This window comes from Centropristis striata, chromosome 16 (assembly GCF_030273125.1).
Source record: "Centropristis striata isolate RG_2023a ecotype Rhode Island chromosome 16, C.striata_1.0, whole genome shotgun sequence".
NCBI lineage: Eukaryota > Metazoa > Chordata > Actinopteri > Perciformes > Serranidae > Centropristis > Centropristis striata.
In genome coordinates, this window is record NC_081532.1 from 30,030,170 (window position 1) to 30,055,397 (window position 25,228).

A 25,228-nucleotide genomic window follows, 5' to 3' on the forward strand; every position below is an offset into this window, starting at 1 on the left:
ATATATATATATATTCATCTTTTTTTATCTAGCTTTATTACTTTTTGTTGTCATTATTAGAATTTACTTTTGTTTATAAATAAATAGCCTAATAAATAAGAGCAAATAAATAAAAGAGAAAATGTTGTAACACTAAGATGTATGAGCAAAAAATATTTTAAAATGGTTCAAGCCAAAAATAAAAACTGCCCTTATTCCATACAAAAATAAAATGAAATAAGTGTGGTTAGGTCAAAATATAAAAAAGATTTAAAAGGAAAAAAAATTAGTTCACTTAATACCACACATGTACCGGAAGTCCCATATAATTTTGTACTGTTTGTACCGTGGATGTGGTTTGTACTCGTGTTTTATGGACTTTGGGGAAGTGCAATGACCACTCCCCTCTTTGCTTTTGTGACTAGTAAGATTTATGAACCAATGTTGTCTTGAAAAGGCGGTGTTATCTCCTTTCCTGTTACCCTGCATGACAACTGCTATGTTCGGTGTTCGCGGATACACAAAACAAGCGCTCCCCAGCCGCCTGTCTATGACCCGCCCCCGCGAACCAGAAGCAGCAGATAGTGTGACGGATAGCGCAGCAGAAAGCAGGCTGGAGCTACAGTCTGTGGCTGGAGCTGCTCTGGGGAGTCAGGAGTCTGCCGGAGTCAACGCACAACAACGCCATTTCACCACCAGCTAAGGGAGCAGCACACTAAAGCTACAGGTATGCCGTGTTTAGCCGTTCTCGGCGATATGTTCTTTATTTCTTGTCAAAAGGCCGCTCGTCCCGGTCTTAGCGCGGCTAAGCCCTTTACCCAGGCCTGGGAACGGCCCTCAGGACCTGAACGGAAGAATGAAGCAGCAGACCGGGTCAGAGACTTGAGGAGAGAGGGAGGCTGGGTCACCAGCGGCAGGACGAGGCCCGGAGGGGCAGATGTCCACGCCTCCCTGCGGGCTGAGTGTTTGTGAAGGGGAATAAACTTGGGGTGTTATCTGCTAACGTGTTTGCCGGTCAGTTTTACCGCTGAAGACTTCTTGTGGTGTAATAATTGGATTGGCCGGCTCCGTTAGTACCTGGCTCACGTTAGTTGGCTAGCTTTGATGTTAGCTCGCTCATTCATAATGCTGAGCTCGAGCCACTCCGAGTGAGTGGCGACAAGCCTTTTCCTGTGTGGGTTTAACTCTTTTAACTGTCCGTAGCGATGCCCAGGCCACTATGAAGCCTCCACTCTTTAAACAAACATCCTTTTAAACATTAATTTTTGCTAGTCATGTCGGTGAAATGAAAGCTTATCGACATGCGTTCCTCTTCTTTCGCTTTCACATAGTTAATTTATATATATCGTGTGACTTGGGAGCTAGCAGGGCTAACTTAGCAAGGGAGATTAACGCTATAGCTAGATCATTTATGCTATTTCTGTGATTACAGGCTGTATCCACACGCAGCCTTGATGTAAGAACAGCTGCCATTACGTATCTTGTGCACAAGGCCGACGTGACTGAGCATGCTGGGACATTTGGTACTCAACTATAGTCAACTGCCCTTGTTGAATTTGGAGCAGGTTTGCTGGACATGAAAGACAAATCGAGGTGTTGTAACATTATTTCTGTATTTAAAATGATCGACACACGTGTTGACTACCCTTGTAGAATAATGTGGTGACTAGTTGTATGGTTGTAGCTTTAACACCGTGTCCTGATTACTTTAAGATATACCAAGTTTCGTTTTTAAACTAACTTAAATGCTAAATTAACTTTTTGGAGATCTTTGGAACCCTTCAAGCCCCCATTTGCCCCACTTTGAGAAACTTTGGCTTGGAGTTGATTTACATATTCCTCAGCTTGTGCCATGGTGTGAGTTCTGTCTTGTTGGCGTTTCTGTCAATTCCCTGGAGGTCTATCTATAGATAAGCGCTTATCTAGGCTATTGGTTGTACTTGATTCAATATGTACCACACCTGACCAGGAAGATCAGACTATTTCAAAGGAACAATACTTATTTGTTAATGTTTTCCCACTATAATCAGACAGCCCTGCTGTGTACTTTGCTACTATCTGTTAGGTTTACTACAGGGAGACTGATATCGTAAATTATCAGTTTGTCATCCTTACAGTTTAACTTTTCAGAGAGAAAAATCTCGCAGTTGACTGCCACCTTAAACTAGATAATTTGTAACTACCTGCATTCTTTGAAACGTTCTAAATTAAAGTTCTGTAATTGAAGAGGGTTTTTTGTGTGGAAAATGTAATTTGTTACACAGCCACTATAATAAATTGCAGGTTTAGTGACTTTACACTTCCAGTACTTATACAGTTATAAACAAATAATTTGGTCTGAAACTCGCTAGAATCATCTTGGTCTGATTCCTGTTGTAAATTACACTTGTGCTCTGGATATACAACCCCAATTCCAAAGAAGTTTGGACGCTGTTTTAAAGCGAAATGGAATGCATCATATTCAGAATGAGTACATATTTACCAAAATACAACTTTCCCAATTTGAATGTAAGATATTTTCTTTTTACTCTGTTCAATTGAATGTAGGTTTCAAAGAATTTACAAACCATTGGATTTGTATATGGCATCCCACTTTTTGGGGGGGGATCTGGTTTGTACTAGAGAAACTTATTTTCAATAGCTCCAAGTTTCTGGGCTTTCCTGGACCTTTGATGTGCCTTTTAGTGAATTGTTGCTGTCTTAAAGATTAGCAAGTGTAGAGTGCTGCATGGCCTGGTTTTCAAGTACTGTCTGCACAGCTTTTTGGGCTTGATAGTTATCAGGAGTTCCCTCTCTGTCCATGCCTGCCAAATCAGGAGGCCTGGCCAGCCAAGTGGCTAGATTCCGGGGAGCCAACAGCCCGAGAGGGCTTTGTCCTCTGGGCTCATTTTGATGCTGGGACAAGGCTCAGGCTGCACAAGGAAACTCATGCACCTTTCACTCTGAGGCCTCAGACTGAAAGAAAGCTAGCAGGCTTCAAACGTGTACACCCCTTGCTCCACCCATACCTAATATGCCAAGAAGCATGTTGCTTTAAGAGTTATTTAATAGCTTCGTTTGGTCTTACACGGGTGTTTCCTGGAACATACAATGAGTGTGACATAACAATGAATTTCCTGATTTGGTAGCCACTGAAAGTTAGCATTGTTGTCCAGTTCACTCATGGTGTGAATGTAGTACATAATGTACTATGGTATGATTGTAGCTTTATGACTTATGCTCTTTATTTTATAAAACTTTGGTCTACTTGGTTCATGTCCAGGTTTTAGACAATCATACTCTTTAAGCCACTGAGAAGCTTTTTGGTCTTGGCATGCTGCTTTTTAGCTTTAGTTTGTGGTTTATATACTGCCACTGTAATATGACACACTTCTAATAGGGTCACAGGTAAAACAGCTGTACAGCAGATAAAAAAATTCAAGTAAAGTCTTATATATGTATATATGGTATGTTTCCATAGTGCTATTTAAACCAACTGCTATTTGTCTGCTAACAGTTTGCCTCCAGCTGCAGCCTATGGAGTGTGGAGGAATGCTTGCTCTTTGACACAGATGCAACACAAACACAGAGGAAATGTATAAGACAAACATTCCTTATTAAAGCCTGCTGGATGTATTTGTCAGGGTCAAAGCTCTTACAAATGTTATATAATAACTCTTTAGTCTATGCTCAGAGGAGGAGATTGGTTCTTAAATACAAGCTATTTGATTTTTTTAGCATAAGAAATGTTGAATATTAAAGCTTAAAATTGGCCTTGTATGTTTTTGTGCATGTTGTCACGAAGATTTAATAATAGATTTTCGAGGTGGCAGTGAATCAGGGTCAACATTACACTATAGGGATAAGCCTGTCAGTCCCCAGGAAGCCCTGCAGTGGAAAGTTATTCTTAAATGTATTATCAGGGGTAATCTGCTTAATCCAAATTACTAAAGAGGTCTGCTCTACGACACCGACTCCTACGCTGTATTACTGCCACAGATCCAGGGTATCAGATGGGATTGTGCTGCACTTCAGGTGGCTCACTGTTGTTGCCACTTTATATTGTTGATACCACAATGCTGCTGTCGTCAAACAGGGCTGAAATTCTTTCCTGCTTTTCACAACAGTGCTTTTGTTTTTGTAATAAGTGCGTAAATTTGCGCAAGGCATTGCTGTGTGTTAGATTGTAGGAGGTACTTTCCAGATGCAATACTTTTTGGAAAGAGTTTTATTTATTTTATCAGAATTGTTAGAACTGTTATTGACTTTTCTTCTTATGAAATTGCAGCGCCACCACCAATGGTTTTCATATCAAACCTGCCATCTTGGATGTTATCAGCTTGATCAAACAAAAAAATATGTAAAAGAAAAAGGCTGAGAAACTGCAAGCTCCCTGCTTGAATGTATTTTGGCAGTGTTGGAATGTGTCTTAGACTTATCAGATTACTTGACTGTAACCGCATCAATTGATATTCACATACAGTCCACCTCATTTTAACAGTCACCATGCAACCATTTTGTGCCAAGAAATGACAGCAAAGCTTACAGTTGGTTTGCTTAATAGTGACTTTTGGTGAGCAGTAAGATACAATGTGTCTCAAATTACTACTGCTTTATCTGCATTGATTCCACCCCAGTTCACTCTTACTGCGTAGCCTTGAGGAGACAACACTTAGTTCCTAAGAATATCTTTGGCAGATGCTAAACTGATGAAGTCTCAGGACCCCTTTGCCTGTGAAGGAAGAAGAACCTCCTCTCCCTTGGCTTAAAGCAGGCAGGGGTCAAACTGCAGCTGCAGCAGACCACAGCGGGTGATACTTGCATGTGGGTGTATTTTTGCCTCTTGCAAATCCATCCTGATATGAGTTTAGAATACCACCACATCGTCTTTGTGGGGGCTGAAGGAGGGGAGTGACTAAATGAGACAGTGAGCCATCTTCCTTTTAGCCTAGTTGTCTCTCTGATGTTCTTGACCCATTTGGTCCCCTTTTAAACCAGTGTGAGTCAAGATTTCTGTCTGGCTCTTACCAAGCTGTGTTTCAAATGCCTACACTTTATTGTCTATGAATCTATATAAAGGTAGAGAGGATGTTAAGCTGTGCAGCTGCCAAGGTAGTGTTATCTAATTGGATCATATCACTAAGAGAGGAGAGGGTGTGAGTGAGTGTCCTCTCACTCCCACCCTCTCAACACTACTGATGTACCAACACCTCCACCTCCCATATCTCATATTTGCACCAGTTCACACATTGCAGGGTAGCTCTCATGGCTGACAGCAGTGGTTGACCTACTGTTTGATTTCAATATACAGCAGAGCTTTTATATGGTTGGATATTACGAGCAAGCTGAAATCACAAATTCACCTAATACCGATGCATCCGATTTTTGAACTGCTATGTTGTGTTTTTCTCCTTTGCCAGTCACCTTTGTTGAAAGAAAGCAATTACCATAATGTCATACATTCAGTTTGTGGAAAAATATTGGCAGATGCCAGACTGTTGGTGTTGACTGTGTGCCAGTTGGCCTAAATTAAAAGTTTTTCTTTCTCCTTCTCTGTAGAATGGCGGTGGATATCTACGACTCTCAGTACCTGCTTATCCTGGCCCCTTCCCTGGTCATCGCCCTCATGTTCCTCTTCTTCTGGCTCTTCATGAAGGAAACGTCCTATGATGAGGTGTTGGCTCGGCAGAAACGCGATCTCAAGCTACCACCATCCAAGCCAGACACCCGTAAGAAGAATGAAAAGAAGAAGAGCAAGAAGAAGGAGAGTGCCAGCGGAGGAGGAGGTGGAGGTGGAGGAGAGTCAGAAGAGGATCTTCGCGATTTTGATGCGGCTGATGGTGCCAACAGCTCCACTCTGGAGGTCGAGGAGGAACCTGAACCAGTGGCTACACCAGATCCTGCTCCACCAACACCTATTCCGTATGTGCCTGTTTCAGTGACACCTGAAGCTCCTGCTGGTCTGAGGGAGAGAAAGAAGAAGGAGAAAAAGGCTGCCAAGGCCGCTGCTGCTGCTGCCGCCGCTGCTGCTGCAGCTGCAGCTGCAGCTGCTGCAGCTCCTTCCTCTGAGGAACCTGAAGTGAACGGCTCAAAGATGGTCAGCCGCAAGACGGAGCCATCTCTGGCTGCCGGCAAACAGTCCAGCCCACCCTCTCCCCAGCTTGAGGTTCAGGTCCAGGTCCAAGCCGCTCAGGCTCCTGTTCAGGCTCAGACGCCTCCCCAGATCTCTGGGAAGAAGAAGGAGAAGAAGAAACAGAAGGCAGAGCCTGGTGAGTAGCCAGGACTACTATTAATAGTGTGTGTGTGACATAGTTTCTTATAGAAAAAGGGAAATTGGTAACTTTTTTAATGAATATTTCCCGTTAAAGTTGCAGTGGATGACCAGCAGCCAGAGGTTAAGGCTGAGCAGGTGCCAGCTCCAGTCAAGAAGGAAGCTCCCATTGTGGCTGAAACCAAAGTTCTGGATGGTGCAACCCCAAGTGCTACCAGTGGCAAGAAGAAGAACTCTGCAAAGAAGCAGAAGACTGAGCATGGTAATGGTGATACAAGCTCCCACTTGTGAAATTATGTTATCATTTCATTTAATATCAGAATTTCCACTGAAACCGAAGCCTAGCCTTGTCAGCTTAAAATCAACCAGCTTTTTTCTCAATTTCAGTAGATGAAGCCCATGTTCTGGCTGACTCTGCAGCTTCTGCCAACCACCAGGCAGGCCATAACGATGATGTACCATCCAAAGGGAGTGGCAAGAAACAGAAGAATGAGACAGACAAAGGTATGTAGCAAAAAAACAAAACAAGTTGGATCCAGTGTTTTCTTATTTTGTTCTGTTCAGCCATGTGATATCGTGCTAAACTGCATCCCTTATCTGGTGTTTTAACAGAGAACACAGAGGTGAAGCTGAAGGAGCTGCTGTCCGGTCTGTCCAGCTTGGCTCTGTCAGAGGCCGAGGCTGTCAGCGTGATGGCTCTCCTCCGGGAGAAGAGTCCTAATGCCTTGGATGCCTGGCACAAAGTGAGAGATTAATAAGTGATAGACTTGAATTAGGTGTTGTGACATTTCACACTATTTGGATTTGGCAGGAGCCCTGGTATTTGTAGTTGGACTTGCTATGCCCTCTTTTTTAACATTATGTGTCTCACCAACAGTCTGCAGCTAGGCCTGACCCAGCTGCCCAGGAACGTGAGAGACTTCTCACAACTCTGCAGGAGGAGGCTTCCATTGCCAAGGACAAAGTGAAACAGCTCAGCCAGGTCTGAATTACCATGTTTTACTTAACCCATAAGAACCCACGGTGACATGGGTGTCACAAACATTTTAAATGTTCTAGTAATGTTCATGTATGTTTTCTCAGGTAGATAAGTGTGTTTTTCAGTGTTCTACAGCTACAGTAGCTTGTTGAGAAGCCGTCCAATAAGGCAGTGTTATTTATATTTATTTGTTCTCGATTTATTATTATTTTGTTACTTAAAAACAAATCTGAAATGGAATATGTTGACTAACAGCACTATTAAAGTCACAGTTTTGATATATGTGGTGGAGATGCAAAGAAAAAGGCAAATTTGTGTTTCTGTAAGCAGAAAAGGTGTCTAGTTTATTCATTTAAAAATAAGATATATCATAAGGTCCACTTGGTCTATGGCATATCCCCCATCATTTTCCTTTTGAAGGATTACTGGGTCTGGGTTCTTATGGGTTAATACAGTACATGAAATTTACTTTTTTTTTTGTGTGTAGAGATTCCATGTGTTTTGGCCAGGAGCTTTATATGTTCTCTTACTTCTGTGCTTCAGGAGCTTCAGGTTGAGAAGCAGAAGACAGGCCGGGTGGAGGCCATGATGAGAGAGCAACGTGCAGCCATGGAGAAAGAACTGGGCAGCATGCAGGGCAAAGCACAAGGCAGCTACCAGGAGATCCAGACCATGCAGATAAAGGTGATTCAATACTGTGCGAAAAATCTGGAATTTGAAAAATGTGAGGGGAGCCAGATCTGTTGGCTTACTTCTTAAGGCTGCCTGGAGACTGAAGTTGCTTGTTTATGTGTAGTTCCAGCAGGTGAGGGAGCAGCTGGAAAGCCAGATCACTCGGCTGCAGCAGGAGAACGGCATCCTGAGGGACGCAGTCAGCTCTGCCACCAACCAGATGGAGAGCAAGTGAGTGTAACACGACCATAAATTAGACACCACTGTTCATGCTTTGCACATAATGTAAAATATTACAGTAAAAAGCTATTTGTAGTTTGATTTGTCAACAACAAATCCTGCAATAATTCCCCATCAACCATTTTCTCATCAGCCATTTTTGTTTGTGTTGCTTGGTAGGAATTCAGCCGAGCTGAACAAGCTGCGTTCTGAGTATGCCGGTCTGATGAAAGAGCTGGCAGACAACAACAGCAAGCTGCAGCAGGAGGAGCACCAGAGGAAGTCACTGGAGGTCAGCTACAAGCAGAACGTGTCCCAGCTGGAGGTACGCTAATCCAGATGCACAATTTGTTTATTTAGCCTGTGGTTCAGTTTCCCCAGCCGCGACAAAAAATGAACTGAGCTGTACAAAACCTGAGCCGTGCCGCACAGCTTCATATCTGGTTAGCGGGTGCGGTACCAAGGAAATGGGTGGAGGTTTTAGTGGAAGTCCTGTGGAGCAGTGTGGGAAATAGAACCTGGGTTGGGAAGATTGTGTTGGCTTGAGAAGCTGGAATGTTTGAGGCTTTGTGCTGTGTTTGAACAACACTTTTTTTCCCCTGTGAGAAACTCTGATCAGCCTTTCCTGTCTTTTCATTGACCACAATCAAAGAGTTGTTCAACACAGAAGAGTCTCGATGAAGTGACTGATGGCTGAGAGTTGAGATTTGATGACCGAAGATTGGTTTTCTTTATTGCACAGCTGAGGAAAATCAATTAAAGTGTCTCAACTTTGCAATTTCAACTTGATTCACTTAACTTTGGCAGTATCAGAGCTGTGTGTGAACTCTTGAGGAAAAGGAGACTGCTGAATCACGATGGCCTTAAAGCAAACCTCCGTCATTGGCCCTACAGTAACTATACTGACAGTGAGACAGCAAAAGTTGTTGATAGTACCTGGTACTTTTTTTTTTTTTTAGTACAACCTTGCTTGAGGTCCCAAAGCGAGCTGAGCTGATAAAAGAAGGTGGAGTTAAACCACTACAGACCCCTGATTGGTCAGAGAGAATTGTCAGTAGTGCGACACAAAACCACCCTGCACAAATGTCTCTAACAACAGCTATGTTTTAAATTCACTTGACCCAAATTTTGATAAATGGCATTCTCTGATCAACTGATTCACGTTGCTGTTAATGCCACAGCAGTTTCATGCTGCAGCGCTATGGTGAGCACCTGAGAATGTTGCTTGTACTATTAGCAGTGGAAAATTAAATGGAGGAAATGGGGATGGGAATAGTTTTATCGATGATTCAATAAATGATTTTTATCTATGACTGCTTATCAGTAACACTGAACTGAAACTTGTCCAAGCGTTCAGTTCTGCGGCCGTACGTTAATAAGTCAATGAGCTGAGAGTTAAGTTGGATAAAGCTACAGTTTGCAAACTGAAAGTTGCAATACCATTATAAAAAAACACAAATACAATATTATTAATTTGAGCATAACTAGCTTACTGTATCGAACCTCGCTAGCTGAATTACTAGGTTTAAATTTATCCAAAACTTAGTTAAACACAAAACACACTTAAATATGCAAGATTATTGTGAAAGCTAACCTCATGCCTCTTCGGGGCTAAAACATAAAACATTAAACTCCTTGACGTTATCTTTACAATGAAATCTCACTTGAGTTAGTTGTACGATCGACAGGAAGTCTCTTTTCGACCTTTTAAAATAAAAAGCATCCGTTATCAAAACGGTCTTTTGCATAGTACTGTATATTTCTCTTTTATTTTGCCCATGTACGCTTGCAGCGATTAATTAATTAAATGATCGTAAAAGTGATAGATGCTCAAGTTGGCAGGTTTCTTCCAAATGCCCATCCCTAGGAGAAAATGACCTGGTTGAGCCGAGCTGTACAATGCAGTGGAAACCTGCCATTAGTTTACCTGGTGGATTTGGTGGTGCAGCGCTATAATGTGTGGGAGAAAGTGTTCATCAACCTGGATCTATCTCTCCATCTCCAGGCCCAACTGCAGGATGCTAAGCGACGTTGGGAAGAACTGCAAAATTTCCTGCACAATGTCAATGCTGAGAGAGAGAAACTCCAGGGCTCAAAGCAAGGTGATAAAACGATTGTTACACCAAAAAATTCAATCATTTACCTTGTTTCTTCTTCTCTATATTGAAGTGAATTGTAAGGATACATTCAGCAACTGCTTGTCTGTTTATGTGTGGGTGCAGAGCTTCATAGTCAGCTACTGGCAGTGGAGACTGAGATGAACAACAAGAACAAGGAGATTCAGACATTACACAGCAGCCTGACTGAAGCCATGGTTTCTAAAGAGCGACTGGAACAGAGAGTGATGGAGCTCATGGATATGTCCCAGCACAGTATGCCTGATGACTCAATGCAAGCCCGGGTTCAGGTGAGCCGGCACAACATCATACGCAAAATCATCATGTTTTTATAGTCCATCTTTTGCTTTGGTCAGATTGTAGTACTCTAAAGTGTTGAATTTCTCTCTGAAGCAGAGCAACACATACTACCTGTGTACACTAATGCAGCCTGTGTTTAATAGGATCTTATGAATGAAAACAAAGGTCTTCAGGCCCAGAGCGAGACCCTGCAAGTCCAAAATGAGACCCTGCAGGCCCAGATCTCTTCACAGGTATATGGGTCAATCTCTTTTTACCTATGTTTAGTAATAAAAAGATGTATGTATGTATGTAGGCTAATAAGAATTATTAACTTCTCATTTAGGTCACCCATGTCTCTCACATTGAGGAGCTACAGAAGCTGTAAGAAACAATTTTGACTTTTCTCCAGACATGGTGACTGCACCTAAATTGATACTGTGGAGCTGCCTCTCACGCGTTCTCCCCACTCTTCCCCTGTTCTTTTCAGATTGGCTGATAAGGAGTTGCAGAGAAAGAGTCTGGAGGATTCTCTAAATGCTGAGAGGAGCAGTGCCGCCGCCAGAGAAACTAATATGCAGGTATAGCAGCTTTCATATACAGCTTCTTGTGCTTCCATAGCATTGGTTCATTAGTCAGTTGGAATTTGACGAACATGTTTTCGGCCTCTAGGCATGTTGGTTCATATTTGCAAATGTTGTATTTTCAGATGCCAAACGGATATAATTCATTTCACGGTTTTATAAACCTAAGACAGAATTCTGGGTGCCATGTCTGTCAGAGCCTTTATTGTTTTGGCATAATGATAAGTTTTTCTCTCTTTCCTGTCTTTTCCTCTGCAGGCCTTGCACAATGAAAACATGTCAATGAAAGCAGAGGTTCAGAATCTGCAGGCACAGATTGCTGATCAGGTTAGCCATGTACCTTGAGTGTTTTTACAAATGTAAAAAGGGCCCCTATGTGTTTGTGTGTCTGACACACCCTCTCTGTTTGACTCTCCCCATGCAGACTGCCTCCCAACTGGTTTTGGACCAGTTCCAAAAAAGGTGTGTATGAATACATATTTTGAATAATTCAGCTGGTTAGGCTTGTTGCTCTGTTTTAAAACTAATAGCCATAATGAATAACTGACTGACCATTGTTAAAACAATGCTTCCTACCTAGTGCCAAGGAGAAGGAAGACAACATGAAAACTGTGGAGGACCTGCTGGAGAAGGGGCTGATCGAGGTGGCCAATAAGGAGGAAGAGCTCCAGGTGTTTGTTTTTTTCTCTTGTGCTGCGTCACACACATTTGACTCCCATCAGCATGCTTTACGTGACTCTGCATTTCACTGCTTGCCTTGTAAACACAATCCCTAATGGGCAAAAAAATCTTTAAGTCATTCCTCTCCCCGTTGCAGGCTTTAAGGGAAGAAAATGAGGCACTAAAACAAGAAGCTGAGGCCCTAAAGAGAAAGATGGAAGAACAGGTGACTTATCAAATCTTTACCAAAAGGAGTTGCTGTGTTCTGTCCACCCCATTCTGTATTTATTGCTTTTAATTTTATCTTTTCCCCTAATTACAGGCATCTTCAGAGTCGATAGTGGAAGAACTCCAAAGCCAGTAAGATCAATCAAGTTGACTTTGGTATTTTGGAAAAATGATAAAGTAATAAAACATTGCCAAACCCCATCCACAACACACATTAACTTTCGTTTCCGCAACAGCCGTCAGTCAGTCAGTGGTGGCAGTTTTGCTAACTGCCAACTGAAGCAAGACATAATTATATGCTATAAAACCAAAGGCTACTACTTACTCTACTGTAAGCATATCAAAACTGATTCCTCCTGGCAGTCCAGGCCACTCCCTAAACGCACCCCTGATAGTAATTCTCCTCTGGCACGAAATGCTGTGTATTGTTAAATAGAGCCCCAGCGATAATGATTTGAGGGAGGAAAAAAATCACTGAATCCCAGCATGGCAACTGATATTGTGAAATGTTGAGTTGTAGTGAAAACCTTTTGCTATGTGGATTGTGCACTGGCTTTACACAGATATGACTATGCAATAGTCGTAAGTAGGGGTGTGCCGTATTGAATCTCTCATGATAATACCGGTATATTTTTTTTATATGATAAATAAATTAATAATGGCAACGTTCATACGTAGTGATGCCAACTCATTGTATTCAAAACTTTCTTAAGTTAAAGTCCAAAAGTACCAGCAACAAAATGTTAAAGTACTTAAAGTATCAAAAGTAAAAGTAGTTGTTGTGCAGAATGGACCCACTAAGATTGTTTTATATATTCTATATATAATGTTGGATTATTATGCATTTATGTAAACGGCATTTTACTGTCGCCAAGGTAGGGCCAATTTTAAGTACTTATTATGGCAGCTAAATGTAGTGGAGTGAAAAATACCATATTTGCCTTTAAAATGTAGTGAAGTAAAGTATGAAGTTAGATAAATGGAAAAACACAAATTAATTTGATGTACCTCAAAATCGCATGTAAGTACAGTATTTGAGTAAATTCCACCACTGACATTTGCAGTAAAATGTATTTATTTTGTAATACTTCCATTTTGCATTGAAGAGTAAATTTTTTGTGTTAGGCAACTGTTGGCATTTGTGCTTAACACCACAATTTAGATTTGTGGTTGATTTTTATTTTGTTGTATGATTTTTATCTATACATAAAAATCATATTTTCCATATATTTTTCAGTATTTCATTATATCATCAAGAATATCCTTACTGCAAAAATACCCTGAAATATTGTGATATTATTTTAGGAACATATCGCTCACCCCTACTCGGATTCCATGAATGAATAACTTGATTGAATAATATTTAACATTATTATACATGCAATGTATTATGCTGCCAACCAATTTTAGCAATAAACAGAAGATAAAGAATCCACAAAATATAAAGTTAAATAAACATCACTATTGTATGGTCTGTATCAGTCAGTTGCTGACCTTTTTTAATAAAAAATACATAAAAATAAAATAAATTGCGATATGATTCAATTTCTAAAGCACAGCATAACTTCCTGCATTTTATATTCTGTAAAAAGGTTTTCATATTGATGCAGAGCAGAAAACATGTAGGCCATACAATATGTCTTTGATAGATCAACTGATTAATGGATCTGGCCCGATAAGTTAAATGTCGTGTTGCAATATCATTATATATGTAAATATCAGCAGATTTTGTGATGTCAGTTGATGATCCATCGTTTCACTTTCCTTTTTCTAGGATCCAAGAGAAAGATGTAAAACTAAAATCGATGGAGGAGAGTCTACAGACGGCACAAGAGAGCAGCTCTACCAGAGGGAAGACTGTTGAGGTGTGGGCTTTTCTATATCAATGGAAAAACTGGTTTAAAAACCTCTCCCGATATTGTTCATGTTGTATTGTCCTACTTTGAGCCCTTCTTTGAAGCAGTCTTTATCTTGCAGGGTCTGGAGCTGCAGTTGGCTGCCCTGCAGGAAGAGATGGAGCAGCGGAGACAGAAGGACACGTCACAAGAGCTGACCAGTTCTGATGCCCAGCTCCAGCAACTCCAGGCTGAGTAAGTTAACCCCCCCCCCAACCTTTAACATGCAGTTGTCCAGCATTGCTGTCACAAATCAGACTAATGATGAGCACCTCTGACCCTCAGACTAACAGCAAAGGACCGTGAGATCCAGATGCTGCAGGCTGAGCTGGAGGCTAGGACCAAGGATCTGGGTGAGAAGGTGGAGCAGATACAACAACAGGTGAGGAACCTTTTCAAAGAATTGCTCATTAATTAGAGGTGTGAATTTGTTTGAATCTGCAAGATTTATCTAGCTATAAAAGATTTTTTACCAAGTAAGCATAGTAGCACAAATTAAGTGTCCTTGTTGACTCATAACAGACAAGTTCATGTGGGAATTGTTGTTATATTTTCATCTTTTTATTATGACTATTATAAGAATAAAATTTTCATTCAGTCCTAGTTTTAATTGTCTCCCCCCCCCCCCCCCCCCCCCCCCCCCCCCCCCCCCTCCTTAAACAGCAGTCCCACACAGCAGCACCAAGCACAGAGCTTCTTACAGCGTGAGTAATGTCTCATCACATACAGTACAGGCCAAAAGTTTGGACACACCTTCTCATTCAATGTTTTTCCTTTATTTTCATGACTATTGACATTGTAAATTCATCAAAACTATTAATGAACACATGTGGAATTATGTACTTAACAAAAAAGTGTGAAATAACTGAAAACATGTCTTATATTCTAGTAAGCAAAGGGTGGTTACTTTGAGGAATCTAAAATACAAGACATGTTTTCAGTTATTTCACACTTTTTTTGTTAAGTACATAATTCCATATGTGTTCATTCATAGTTTTGATGCCTTGAGTGAGAATCTACAATGTAAATAGTCATGAAAATAAAGAAAAACGCATTGAATGAGATGGGTGTGTCCAAACTTTTAGCCTGTACTGTATGATAATACACATTATGCACATGCGTTTTCATTTTAAACGCCCTGTAATTGCATAATTATTCATAATGAGTTATCTGTTCTGTTGTTTTCTATCAGGTTGTCAGAAAAGGAGAAGCAGGTCTCAGATCTGCAGGGTGAGCTGGCTGAGCTGAGGGACTCCCTGGAGCTTCATAGGAAGAAGAACAACGTAGGTTTCCTCCAGCGATGACCTGAGCTATATAACAACCCGTAACTGCTCTAGCCCTGCCAGATATCATCCCCCCCTCCCCCTGTGTGGTACCCCGAAACGCTCCCCTCACACTGGAGTTGCACACTGCATACATCCATACTTCTTGTTCTCCACTGCCACTTAGTCTCACTTGTTTTGCTTTTTTGTTCTTTTTAAACCAAAAGGAAAGCTTTCTTTAGCTAAGGCTGTGTTCTCAACATGATTGTACACATCAGTACAGATGTCTATTTTGATTTGGATTGCTTAAGCTGAGCGTTGCATAACAGGGCTTCCAGCCTACTCTTGTTATGCTCGCCATTGGCCATGACTGTTTCAGCAAGCTTGTCTGTGCTTGTGGGTGATTCAGAGCGTTAGAAACTCGCCTACCTTTTATTTCCAAGAGAGTCATATTTAAATTAAAAAGCATATTGATATATATCTCCAGACATTATTGCCTTGATTTGAATAGAAAATACTAACAGAATATTGTTCCAATGCATATCTTGCGTACTGTGCATGTTGCTCTTACCCACACGAGGTGTGAGACTGGGACTCTCGAGGCTATGTGCTCATACTTTATTTTTAGCGTTTGGAGCACGGGTGAAAAGCAGAGTGTAGCAAATTTTAAAATGAGAAATGCATTCGGTTTGTTCTGTTACTCTGCCAGTCTGAATGCATTTTTCCTGAGGGTGAACTGAAAGTAGTATCTCTGGAACTGACCAAAACAGGAGCTTCGGGAGAAAAACTGGAGTGCAATGGAAGCTCTGTCAGCCACCGAGTCCATACTTCAAGGGAAACTCAGCAAAGCTGTCAAGGTTCGACACCCCCCATCAGTCTCCTTCACTCTAGTTCCAATCTGATGCATCCCCCCCGACAAAATGCTGTTTTTTTTGTTGCCATAATTGACTCAATGAGATTTTTTTTTTTTCGCCATCTTCCATAACAAGGCTGCATACTCATTTACCTCACTCTCGCCCCTCCGCTCTGTCGTTTGGCCTCAAGTTTTCAATTGGCTTTGTGTTGAGCTGTTGCTGATTCTCAGACTTAATTAACTTAACAAACATTGGTTTATTTAGCAGATCTATTTCTCAGGCTGATGCTTGGAAATGAGTGTGCAGTAACTTAGAAATTGTTTCACTAGATGTCATTAGATTTGAGATTCATGGTAATCATTTTTTGCTGCTTCCTGTCTGTCATGTGTCTCATTTCTAGCATGTATTTCTCATTCTGCTTTGTGACATCCGTACTGTCAATATCACCAGTTAATCAGTCAATGAAAATCTGTTTAATTACATCAATTTGAATACTGTAAATTCTTTAAAGGAAGTACAATCATGAAAAACTAGAGATGCACAATATGGATGGTTTACGACAATACAGATAATTGTTGATAACATTTTGTATTTAAAAAAAGTTTGTGTACACCTGAGGGTAAGAAAGGCTAAGATATAGTCAGCTAATATGGATTATTTATTGCTGTGACTCTAACCAAATCTAACTGACATTACCATTACAAAAAGTCTGACTTTTTCAGAGCATTTCACATAAGAATTCAAGTTAAATACTTGCTACTTTGCTTTTCATTACTGGTTCTATTTATCCACTGTAATTTAATCACCAGAATAATGCATGATAACATACACAATTAGCCTGATATATATCGTGCATCCCTATTTCAAATCATTTATTGTATATGCAACAGTGACCTCATGTTTCTCAATGCTCCACGGTCACGACTGGGAAAATATGGTTGAATAAATGTAAAGCAAAATCTACAGTATAGTTCTTGTAGCTGCAGATCCCTTCATGTAGACAGATTGGGCTACCAGTTAGCTGGTCTATTAACAGCTTCGGTGAACATATATTTTTGCCCTCCTCCCCCTACATTAGGGAAGGGGACATGCTGAACCGTCAGCACAGCAGCTGCTCTTCTGCCATCTGAGTACAGTAGAAAGCACCTTCTCAGAGCTGAGCCAGGGAGTTCCTTGGCAGCTGTTGTGTACTGTCAGTGCACGCTGGTTGTATTCAACTCTATACACTCGTCTCCGAGCTGCCTGGTGACACGGTGTGTTAATGTGAATAGTGGTTAGAGTGCCAGCTGGCTAGTGCTTGGCATACGTTCTCCCTTCAGGCCTCAGAGTGACAGTGCATGATGCTAGCCTATTGTGGGAGGACTGATAGCTACCTTTTCATTTATTGAAGAGTTTCAAGGTACTTTATACAATTTCATGAGAGCAGATTGATGTATTTGTGGTTGCAGGAGGGCTGAAGCATGTGATGTGCTCTGAATCCGAGTTTGCTGACACTTGGTGTAGGTGTGGCCTGTAGAAAGATGCTGATGTTTTCTGAGGGTAATTGGAAGTAGGAGTGAGACAGCGTTTATCCTAATGCTCTAGAATTACAATTTGAGATTATGTTGAGTGAATCATTCCTGTGACATTGATTGGAGCTGCTCACTGGATGACTTGTTGATGGTTTAAAACAACATCATGGAGAGTAGAATGGGGAAGAAGCAAAGGTGGTGGTCATTTCTGCTCTGATGACCACTGGACCTTGTTTTTTGATATGACTGAACTGTTGAACAGTCTGTGCTCAATGTCCTCTGCTCTTTTTTCCCTCTTTGCTCCTTTCACCTCACAGGAGAACCAGACAGCGCTGGCTATGTGTCAGGCTGAGTGTCGAGATGTTCTGCACAGACTTCTGCCCCATGTGCCTCTGCCCAGTGAGCAGGTATGTGTAATAATGGATTTTTACCTCCACGCAAATTGTGTGTAAGCGTCTTTCTCTCTTACACTTCTCCTCCTGTGCCCTGATGTTTCTCTTTACTCTTCCTCTCCTCTTTCTACCAGAACCATCAGGAGTGGCTCCACAGATTCGAGGGGGCAGTAGCTGAAAGTTCAGCTGCACAATCCACCCCTGCATCAGGGGACTCTGTGGTAAATGAAGTGGAAATGTAGATTTGAATATCTTTCCCTCGTAAAATAAGAAGGTATTTTCAGCAACAAATATTTCTCTCTCACTCACTAGGAACTGGCTGAGAAGCTGAAAGAAGCTGAGGATGCCCAAAGGATTCTACAGAAAGACTGTGAGACGTACAAGAAGGTGTTGGCAGAGACGGTGAGATGAGGTTTTTAACATTTGTGCTTCCAATTGGGGTGTCTTTTTCCAAACTGAGCTGTCATTCTTGCTGTGTCCACAGGAGGGCATCCTGCAGCGCCTCCAGAACAGCGTGGAGCAGGAGGAGTCTCGCTGGAGGGTGAAACTGGAGCTATCGCAGGGAGAGCTCAGAGAGGTATGTGTTCAGGTTCAGCAGGTAAAAACTCCCAGATTGAATACCTTCTCACTGATGTGATGCGTGATTGCACGACATGCTCATTCAATCTCATCATTCTTCTGTTTCTTCCTATAGATGAGCCAGAAAGTCACAGCTCTGGAGCAAGAGATCGAGAGACTAACTGATGGAGCCGAGTTGGAAAATGTCAGTCTTGAAGCATGCATCTCAAACTAAAACATATCGTATTGTAGTTCAAACATTCTATTTTAACTTGCTTGCCTCCCTCACAAGTATCTCTGAACCTCTGTTATGCTCCATAGCTTAGAAGAGAAAAGCAGCATTTGGAGTCTGAGTTGGAGAGGGCGGAGCGTGAGAGCGCCACCTATGTAACGGAGGTCAGAGAGGTGAGAAGAAGCATAACCCCTTCCCCCTTGTGATCCTCAGTCATGTCACAGTGTTCCCCCTCCTGTTGTAAAAGCATGAGATCTGTTGCGTCCCTTTGGTGTTCACGGCATGTTTTTATGTTTCTGTGACATCCTGTTTATTTGGGGCAAATTATATCCACACAACACAGATATTAAATACTGTTGAACTGAAAACAGACTTTTCACATAGACAGTTGTAGCAACAACCTTGTTACACCACTTACCAGACTAACTTAATAGACTGCTTTTACAGTCGGGCACAACAGGATCATGTGCTAAATAGTGAGAGCATTCCCTGTTCATAGATGTCTTATGGTCTGATCAGCTCGTATCACTGCGTAGACTGTGTGTTAGTAGTTCTCTCCTGGACCGACTCTCATAGACTACCATTAAACACATCATCTCAAACTTAATTTCAGCTCAAAGATCTGTTGACTGAATTGCAGACCAGGCTTGATGGCTCATATACAGAGGCTATCAGACAGAATGAGGAGCTAAATTTGGTAAGCGGTGCTCACCCTGTAGCTAGAGCTCCTTTAAAACTCATCCCTTATTGCACTTATATGGGGCCATTATTGTAGCAGAACTATTTACAAATGTGTGTGGAGAGTTGTGTAGCTACATACTAGTCCATGTGTGCACGATCATATTTATGAATGTGTAAAGAATCTCTTAAGAACTCTTGTGTTCTTTATTTTACACATTGACAAATCTGATAAAACACACATGGATATTAAGTACACATTTGCAGATTTGCACATTCACTAATCTGAGTACTTATTTAGAGATTCTTTTACACATTTACAAATGTGATTATACAAACAGTCATGGAAAAAAATATTAGACCATTGTTTTCGTTAATTTCTTTAATTTTGTTTGGACAAATATGATAATTACCAATAATCCACAAATAATCATTATCAAGAAAACCATGGAAAATGGCTAGATATCAGCTCTTAAATCAAACTCTTATGAGCTATTTTGTCATTATATTTGTCCAAACAAATAAACCTTTAGTTGTACCAGACATTAAAATGAACAAGAAATTGAAGAAAACAAGGTTCCAGTACTTTTTTCCATGACTACATAGACCGAGATAAAGACACGCAGCCCTCAACACACATTTGCAAACAGTTCTGCAACAATTCTGGCCCCATACACTCAGCAGTGGCTTTAAACTGACTGGACGGGGTTCTCCATCTTCCGCAAGTGTGAGTCATCATCCATCAACCTCAGTGAATGTACTTACTCAGAACATTTTCTCGACTTCACAAAGTAGCAAAAATCTGAGGTTGAAAATGATGACTTGTCCTCATGCAGTCATGCAAAAAATGATTAGACCACCCTTGTTTTCTTCAATTTATTGTTCATTTATTGTTCATGCCTGGTACAACTAAAGGTACATTTGTTTGGACAAATATAATGATAACAAAAAAATAGCTTAAGAGTTTAATTTAAGAGCTGATATCTAGACATTTTCCATGGTTCTCTTTAACGATTTTGGTTATTATCAAGAAAACCATGGAAAATGGCTAGATGTCAGCTTTAAAATGTACCTTTAGTTGTACCAGGCATTAAAATGAACAAGAAATTGAAGAAAACAATGGTCTAATATTTTTTTCCATGACTGTACATAGTGATGATAAAGACTGTGTATAAAGATGTACAACAAGACTAGAAAAGAGAAGCCAATACATCCAGATTGCCCCCTGCTATAGGTCATTAACTCCGCCCCCTCCATGTCAGTGGATGGAACGTGGGCCAAACAAAAACGTCAAATGCATTTTTCTTAAAAAATGGTCTGTCGTTTTTAGTTATCACATTGATTTAGGTTCAAGTGTTAATAAATGTCAACAAATTGGCTTTTCAGTAGTTATTTGATGCTATGTGACCTTTTGATAGCCAGCTGTGATTGAGTCAGGCGGGTGTATAGGCAGAACCTGGATGCTGCAGCTCCATCCCAGACTGGCTACAAATTACGTCACCGGAGCAAGATGGCAGGGGCCATATCTGGGATGTTTTGTAATTTTGTACAGTGTCAGGAAGGGGAGACGCCTTGTCCAGCTTTATATACAGTCTATCGGGCCTGATTATAAATTCTACTCCTTTGCTTGGCAAGACCTGTGCTACGTCACGGCCTGATTGGTTAAGGTTAGGCATTGACCTTGATTAACTAAGTTAGCCCATTAATCAGGGGAAAGGACCTGAACAATCTGGTACTGGTACCCATTGAGATCATGGACACCTTGTCATTTCCAGCACTTGAATGCTACGCAGGGCCGGCTTTGCCAAGAAAAGGAGTGGGATTCATAACAACTAGTTGATGGGTGATACTTAAAAGACTAACACTCTGTTCTCTGCACTGGCACTCCACTTTATCTCTCTTTGCTATGTCAGACATCTAACAAATGGCCTACTAGTCAACTTTTATTCCTTCTACAGCACCCAAAAATATGCTCCGTTTTGTCTGCTGCTGTTATTTTACTCCTCACCTTGAACAGCCTTCTCACAAACCCTGTCGGTCTGTCTGTATGTCTGTCTGTTCATCTTGTGGTCTTTGTCTTGTCATAATGTCACTGGATGCCTTTCTGTAGTCATTGTGAAATGATAGAAACCAATAATTTTTTTTTACTATACTGGCTAAATTCAGACCATCAATAGCACCATCAAAAACGTAGCCTCTTGATTATTTATAATGAGGACATCAACAACCATAAAAATGGCACAGGATAAAACTTTTGTTGCAATAGCTAGTTGTCCTATCGGTTGGTTTATTGGCATATTCCGGTTAGGTGACTTTGTAAGGTGAATGACGTCATGAAAGTGTTTTATCTTGCAATCAAAATGACTGCAGCGATGGTAACTTTCCAGGGTTGTAAAATCCTGTTATATTGTAGCATCAACTGTACAGTAATATGGCTTCTGATAAGCCTTGAATGTGTTACTCAAACTGGACTTCCCTGATGGTGATTCATCTCCTCACCAGTACCTGTAGCAACACGCCCACACCAACACAGCCCCTTGCACTTTTTTTCCAGAGCACCATTTTGGGTTTTGAACATAGCCTAAGAAGAAAAAAAAGCAAAAACGGTTAAATCTCTGCAAATGTTGAGCTTTTTTTATGTACGCCTTCAATGTAAGCACTCTTTGCACTGAATAAATGCTCCTTCTGTTCACGCAATGCTTAATTATAAATGAGGCTCACAGCTGTGACTGTAAGCTATAATGTGCTGTTGACAGTGTGCTAATTGTGTGTCTTGATTTCAGCTGAAAACTCGGCTCACTGAGACTCTGTCCAAGTTGGAGACGGAAGAGAACGAGAGGCAAAAGGTGGCTGGTGACCTGTATACGGTAAGAACACGGTTAATATTTGATTACAATGCTGATGTGGGTCAAACTCCATGTTGTTAACAAGTGGAGCATTTTGATCCTTAATACAGGCCCAGCAGTCTCTTGATCTAATCCAAGGGGAGCTCTCAAAAGTGACGGACAACGCTGACGACCTGATAGAGAATAGCAGTCTGTCGTCACAGAGAGTAAGCGCCAGGAGCAGTATTGGTTTTGTAACACATTGCGGTGTATGACTTTGCATGTATGGTGATTATGTGGTTACAATGAGTTTTAAAGGAGCCACCTGTTTCCGACAGGAAGAGATTGACAGAAAGGAGAAAATGACTGCAGGGCTGAACCAAACAGTCAGAGAACTGCAGCAGCTGCTACAAGATGTCAGCCGGCAACTCACCAAGAGACAGGAAGGGGTAAGGCCTGTTCAGCTTGATAAAACACACTATAGTATCCTCGTCTTTCCACATCTAAGAGTCTGAACATTCTCCATTTGTGCTTTTCTCCAGGAGGCTGACAAAGATTTGCCCAAGGTATAGTTGGAGGAGGACAGACCCCCACGCAGCCACCCTGACTGCACTACAGAGACCACCTTTGACCTTCGGTCTCATCACTACCACCGTCACACCATACTGTCACGCCTAGCCACCCCCCTCCCCAACCTCCGTCACCTCACCTGTACTGTAGGCAGCCTCCAACTGACTCTGGCCGAGGCCCTGGCAAACCACTCCCAGTCTGACTGTTGGCCATTATGGGAGCAGGAAGAGGTTACTGTTAACTCCAAACACTCCAGACACTGTACCAAAACACACTACTCCACTCCCACCACATTCCTCTTTTTCAGCAGCATCGCCAGTTAATTTTTATTCTAAACTTAAAAATGGCATCCAGCATAATTTAAACTGCGTGGCAACCATTCCTCTGTTTAAAACACCTGTATTTTTCAATGAAATCCTTTTGAATACTACAGTAGTTTTTGTTGTTATTTGTCAAGAGAGGGCAGTGATACAAATTTCCAACTTAATGAAGCAAACTTTGGGTTTCCAGTTCTTTTTTCTTAACTTAAAGATATGTATTGTTTAAATGTACCAGTTAGGACCTGCTGAATACACCATGTTGTTGATCTGTTTGCCTCCTGACCAGAAAACTATCACAAACTGTGTCTCATTGTGCATTCATGAATTCACTCCATGCATACCTTGGCTCAGTTTTGGGTGGGAGAAGGGAGATCAAAAGGGGTCTCAGCATATCAGAAGGGTCACTACGTGACTGTAACTATGGAGATGCATGGACATATTGTAGTCAAGTCTGTACTGCAGCTCCAGAGAGAAGGGAGTCTGTGACCCTGGCAGTGGGAAGAGAAGGCCAGGTCAACAGTGTAGAGGTTTTTAATCCTACTGCAACTACTCTAGGAATAAGCGTCCCATATCATCTGTAATCAACACTCGCTATATTGTTGCTAAGTTCATTAACACTGAAGATTTTGTTCTTTTTGTAACAGGCGATGTTAATAAAAGGGATGCTTGATAAATCTGTCCAGCGTCCTGTGTTGCATCTTTGTCTCCCGCTGCACTTCTTTCTCCGTACCACTGTGGGGCAGCATGCAGCCTTGGTTGACATTTTAAACTGATTTGATACATAGCCTTGAAAAGCCTGACTGTGCACAGAGAAATGACGAAGCTTCTGCTCATGAAGCTTTTCCCGGCAGGTATAATTCTTGTACATGATAAACGTGTTTGTCATATAGTGGTGTTATTTCAGGTAAGTGGCTTGTGTAACAGGAGGGAAGGTGACTCACTGCAGCCTAAATTGTGGAACATTTGGGGTGTGACCAGTTTTCCTGTGATGGTTATGTGCTGTATAATCCCTCAGAACAGCAGACTGTTTTCTTAGCTCCTTCAAAATATTCTCCATCAGTAAAAAGATGTAAAATAATTCAACTGGTAGCTGAAATAAGCAAAAGCTTACCAATGACAACATCTGACTCGGCTGTAATGCCAGAGGGGAAAACACTGTTGTGGTCACTTGTTGATGCTGTTCATGGCGGAGCGTGAAAGTGTATTGTAAACCCAGATGTGCAACGGCTGGGTGTTTTTATGTGTTAAATTTATCTTCACTAGTACCAGCTTTCTATTTTTATAGAAAGAAAAAATATAGGTTTTGTTCGACAGGGTTTTAGGTATCTGGGGAGAAAAGCTCTTGCTCTCATCTTTCGCATGTTAAAAGCCCTTTAAAACAACAGGACTGTTGTGCTGGCTGGGGGGGTGGGGTGGTCAGGTCAGGGGTGCGAGCAACATGGGATCAGCACATTCCTCACATTCTCCCACACTGTCATGCTGCAGTCAGCTGATTGGAGATCTGGCTTTTAACTTCATGGAAACCTCGCGACGAAACAGGCATCACTGTATCCTCAACAGGCTCGTCATGAACTGGATAACAGGGAGTGCCTTTCACAGTTTGCAGCTGGAGGCTGCTGTTATACACACCGTTCCCTGTTAACAATGCTGTTTACTTATATACAGTGGTGGAATGTTACTAAGTACATTTACTCAAGTACTGTACTTAAGTAAAATTTTGAGGTACCTGTACTTTACTTGAGTATTTCCATTGTATCTAACTTTATACTTCTACTCCACTACATTTTAAGGTAAATATTGTACTTTTTACTCCACTACATTTAGCTGACAGCTTTAGTTATTTTTACATGAAAATTGTGATACATTTAAAGTGATGTTATTTTTTCAAATTAAACCTCATAACAGTATATTAAGTAGTTAAAATTAGCCCTATCTTGAGGAAATTATAATGATGCTTACATAAATGCATCAATAAAAATAATGTAATAATATAAAACAATCTGAATGGGGTTCATTCTGCACAATGACTACTTTTACTTTTGATACTTTAAATACATTTTGATGCTGATATTTTTGTACTCCTTCGAAAAGTTTTGAAAGGACTTTTACTTGTAGTAGAGTAATTTCACAGTGTGGTATTAGTACTTTTACTAAAGTAAGGGAT

At 41.2% G+C, this 25,228-nt stretch overlaps 1 protein-coding gene across 6 annotated transcripts; it reads left to right on the forward strand.

Moving 5' to 3' along the window:
- Nucleotides 1-554: 554 nt before the first annotated feature.
- On the forward strand, nt 555-23,742 carry ktn1 (kinectin 1). Of its 6 annotated transcripts, none has more exons than XM_059353244.1 (36): nt 555-706; nt 5,518-6,227; nt 6,327-6,491; nt 6,617-6,733; nt 6,842-6,972; nt 7,107-7,211; nt 7,752-7,892; nt 8,005-8,111; nt 8,280-8,424; nt 10,105-10,201; nt 10,322-10,506; nt 10,660-10,749; nt 10,842-10,879; nt 10,986-11,076; nt 11,338-11,406; nt 11,504-11,541; nt 11,660-11,750; nt 11,897-11,965; nt 12,062-12,099; nt 13,742-13,832; nt 13,945-14,057; nt 14,148-14,244; nt 14,526-14,566; nt 15,055-15,145; nt 15,895-15,981; nt 17,807-17,896; nt 18,016-18,102; nt 18,194-18,283; nt 18,366-18,458; nt 18,576-18,644; nt 18,761-18,844; nt 19,285-19,368; nt 22,133-22,216; nt 22,306-22,401; nt 22,513-22,623; nt 22,717-23,742. In XM_059353244.1, the coding sequence occupies exons 2-36, from the start codon at nt 5,519-5,521 to the stop codon at nt 22,744-22,746; spliced, it is 3,864 nt and encodes a 1,287-aa protein (XP_059209227.1). In that variant the 5' UTR covers nt 555-706; nt 5,518; the 3' UTR covers nt 22,747-23,742. The 6 variants fall into 6 exon arrangements, with proteins under 6 accessions (XP_059209227.1, XP_059209226.1, XP_059209225.1 ...); XM_059353243.1 differs by lacking the exon at nt 555-706 and adding an exon at nt 1,380-1,572 and having other exon boundaries at nt 6,620-6,733; XM_059353242.1 differs by lacking the exon at nt 555-706 and adding an exon at nt 1,393-1,572 and having other exon boundaries at nt 14,529-14,566.
- The last annotated feature ends 1,486 nt before the right edge of the window (nt 23,743-25,228 follow it).

Coding starts and splice junctions, on each gene's coding strand:
- ktn1 (XM_059353241.1), top strand. Junction 13,833..13,944: donor CCAGAGGGAAGACTGTTGAG/GTGTGGGCTTTT, acceptor TTTATCTTGCAG/GGTCTGGAGCTGCAGTTGGC. Junction 14,245..14,525: donor TGGAGCAGATACAACAACAG/GTGAGGAACCTT, acceptor CTCCTTAAACAG/CAGTCCCACACAGCAGCACC.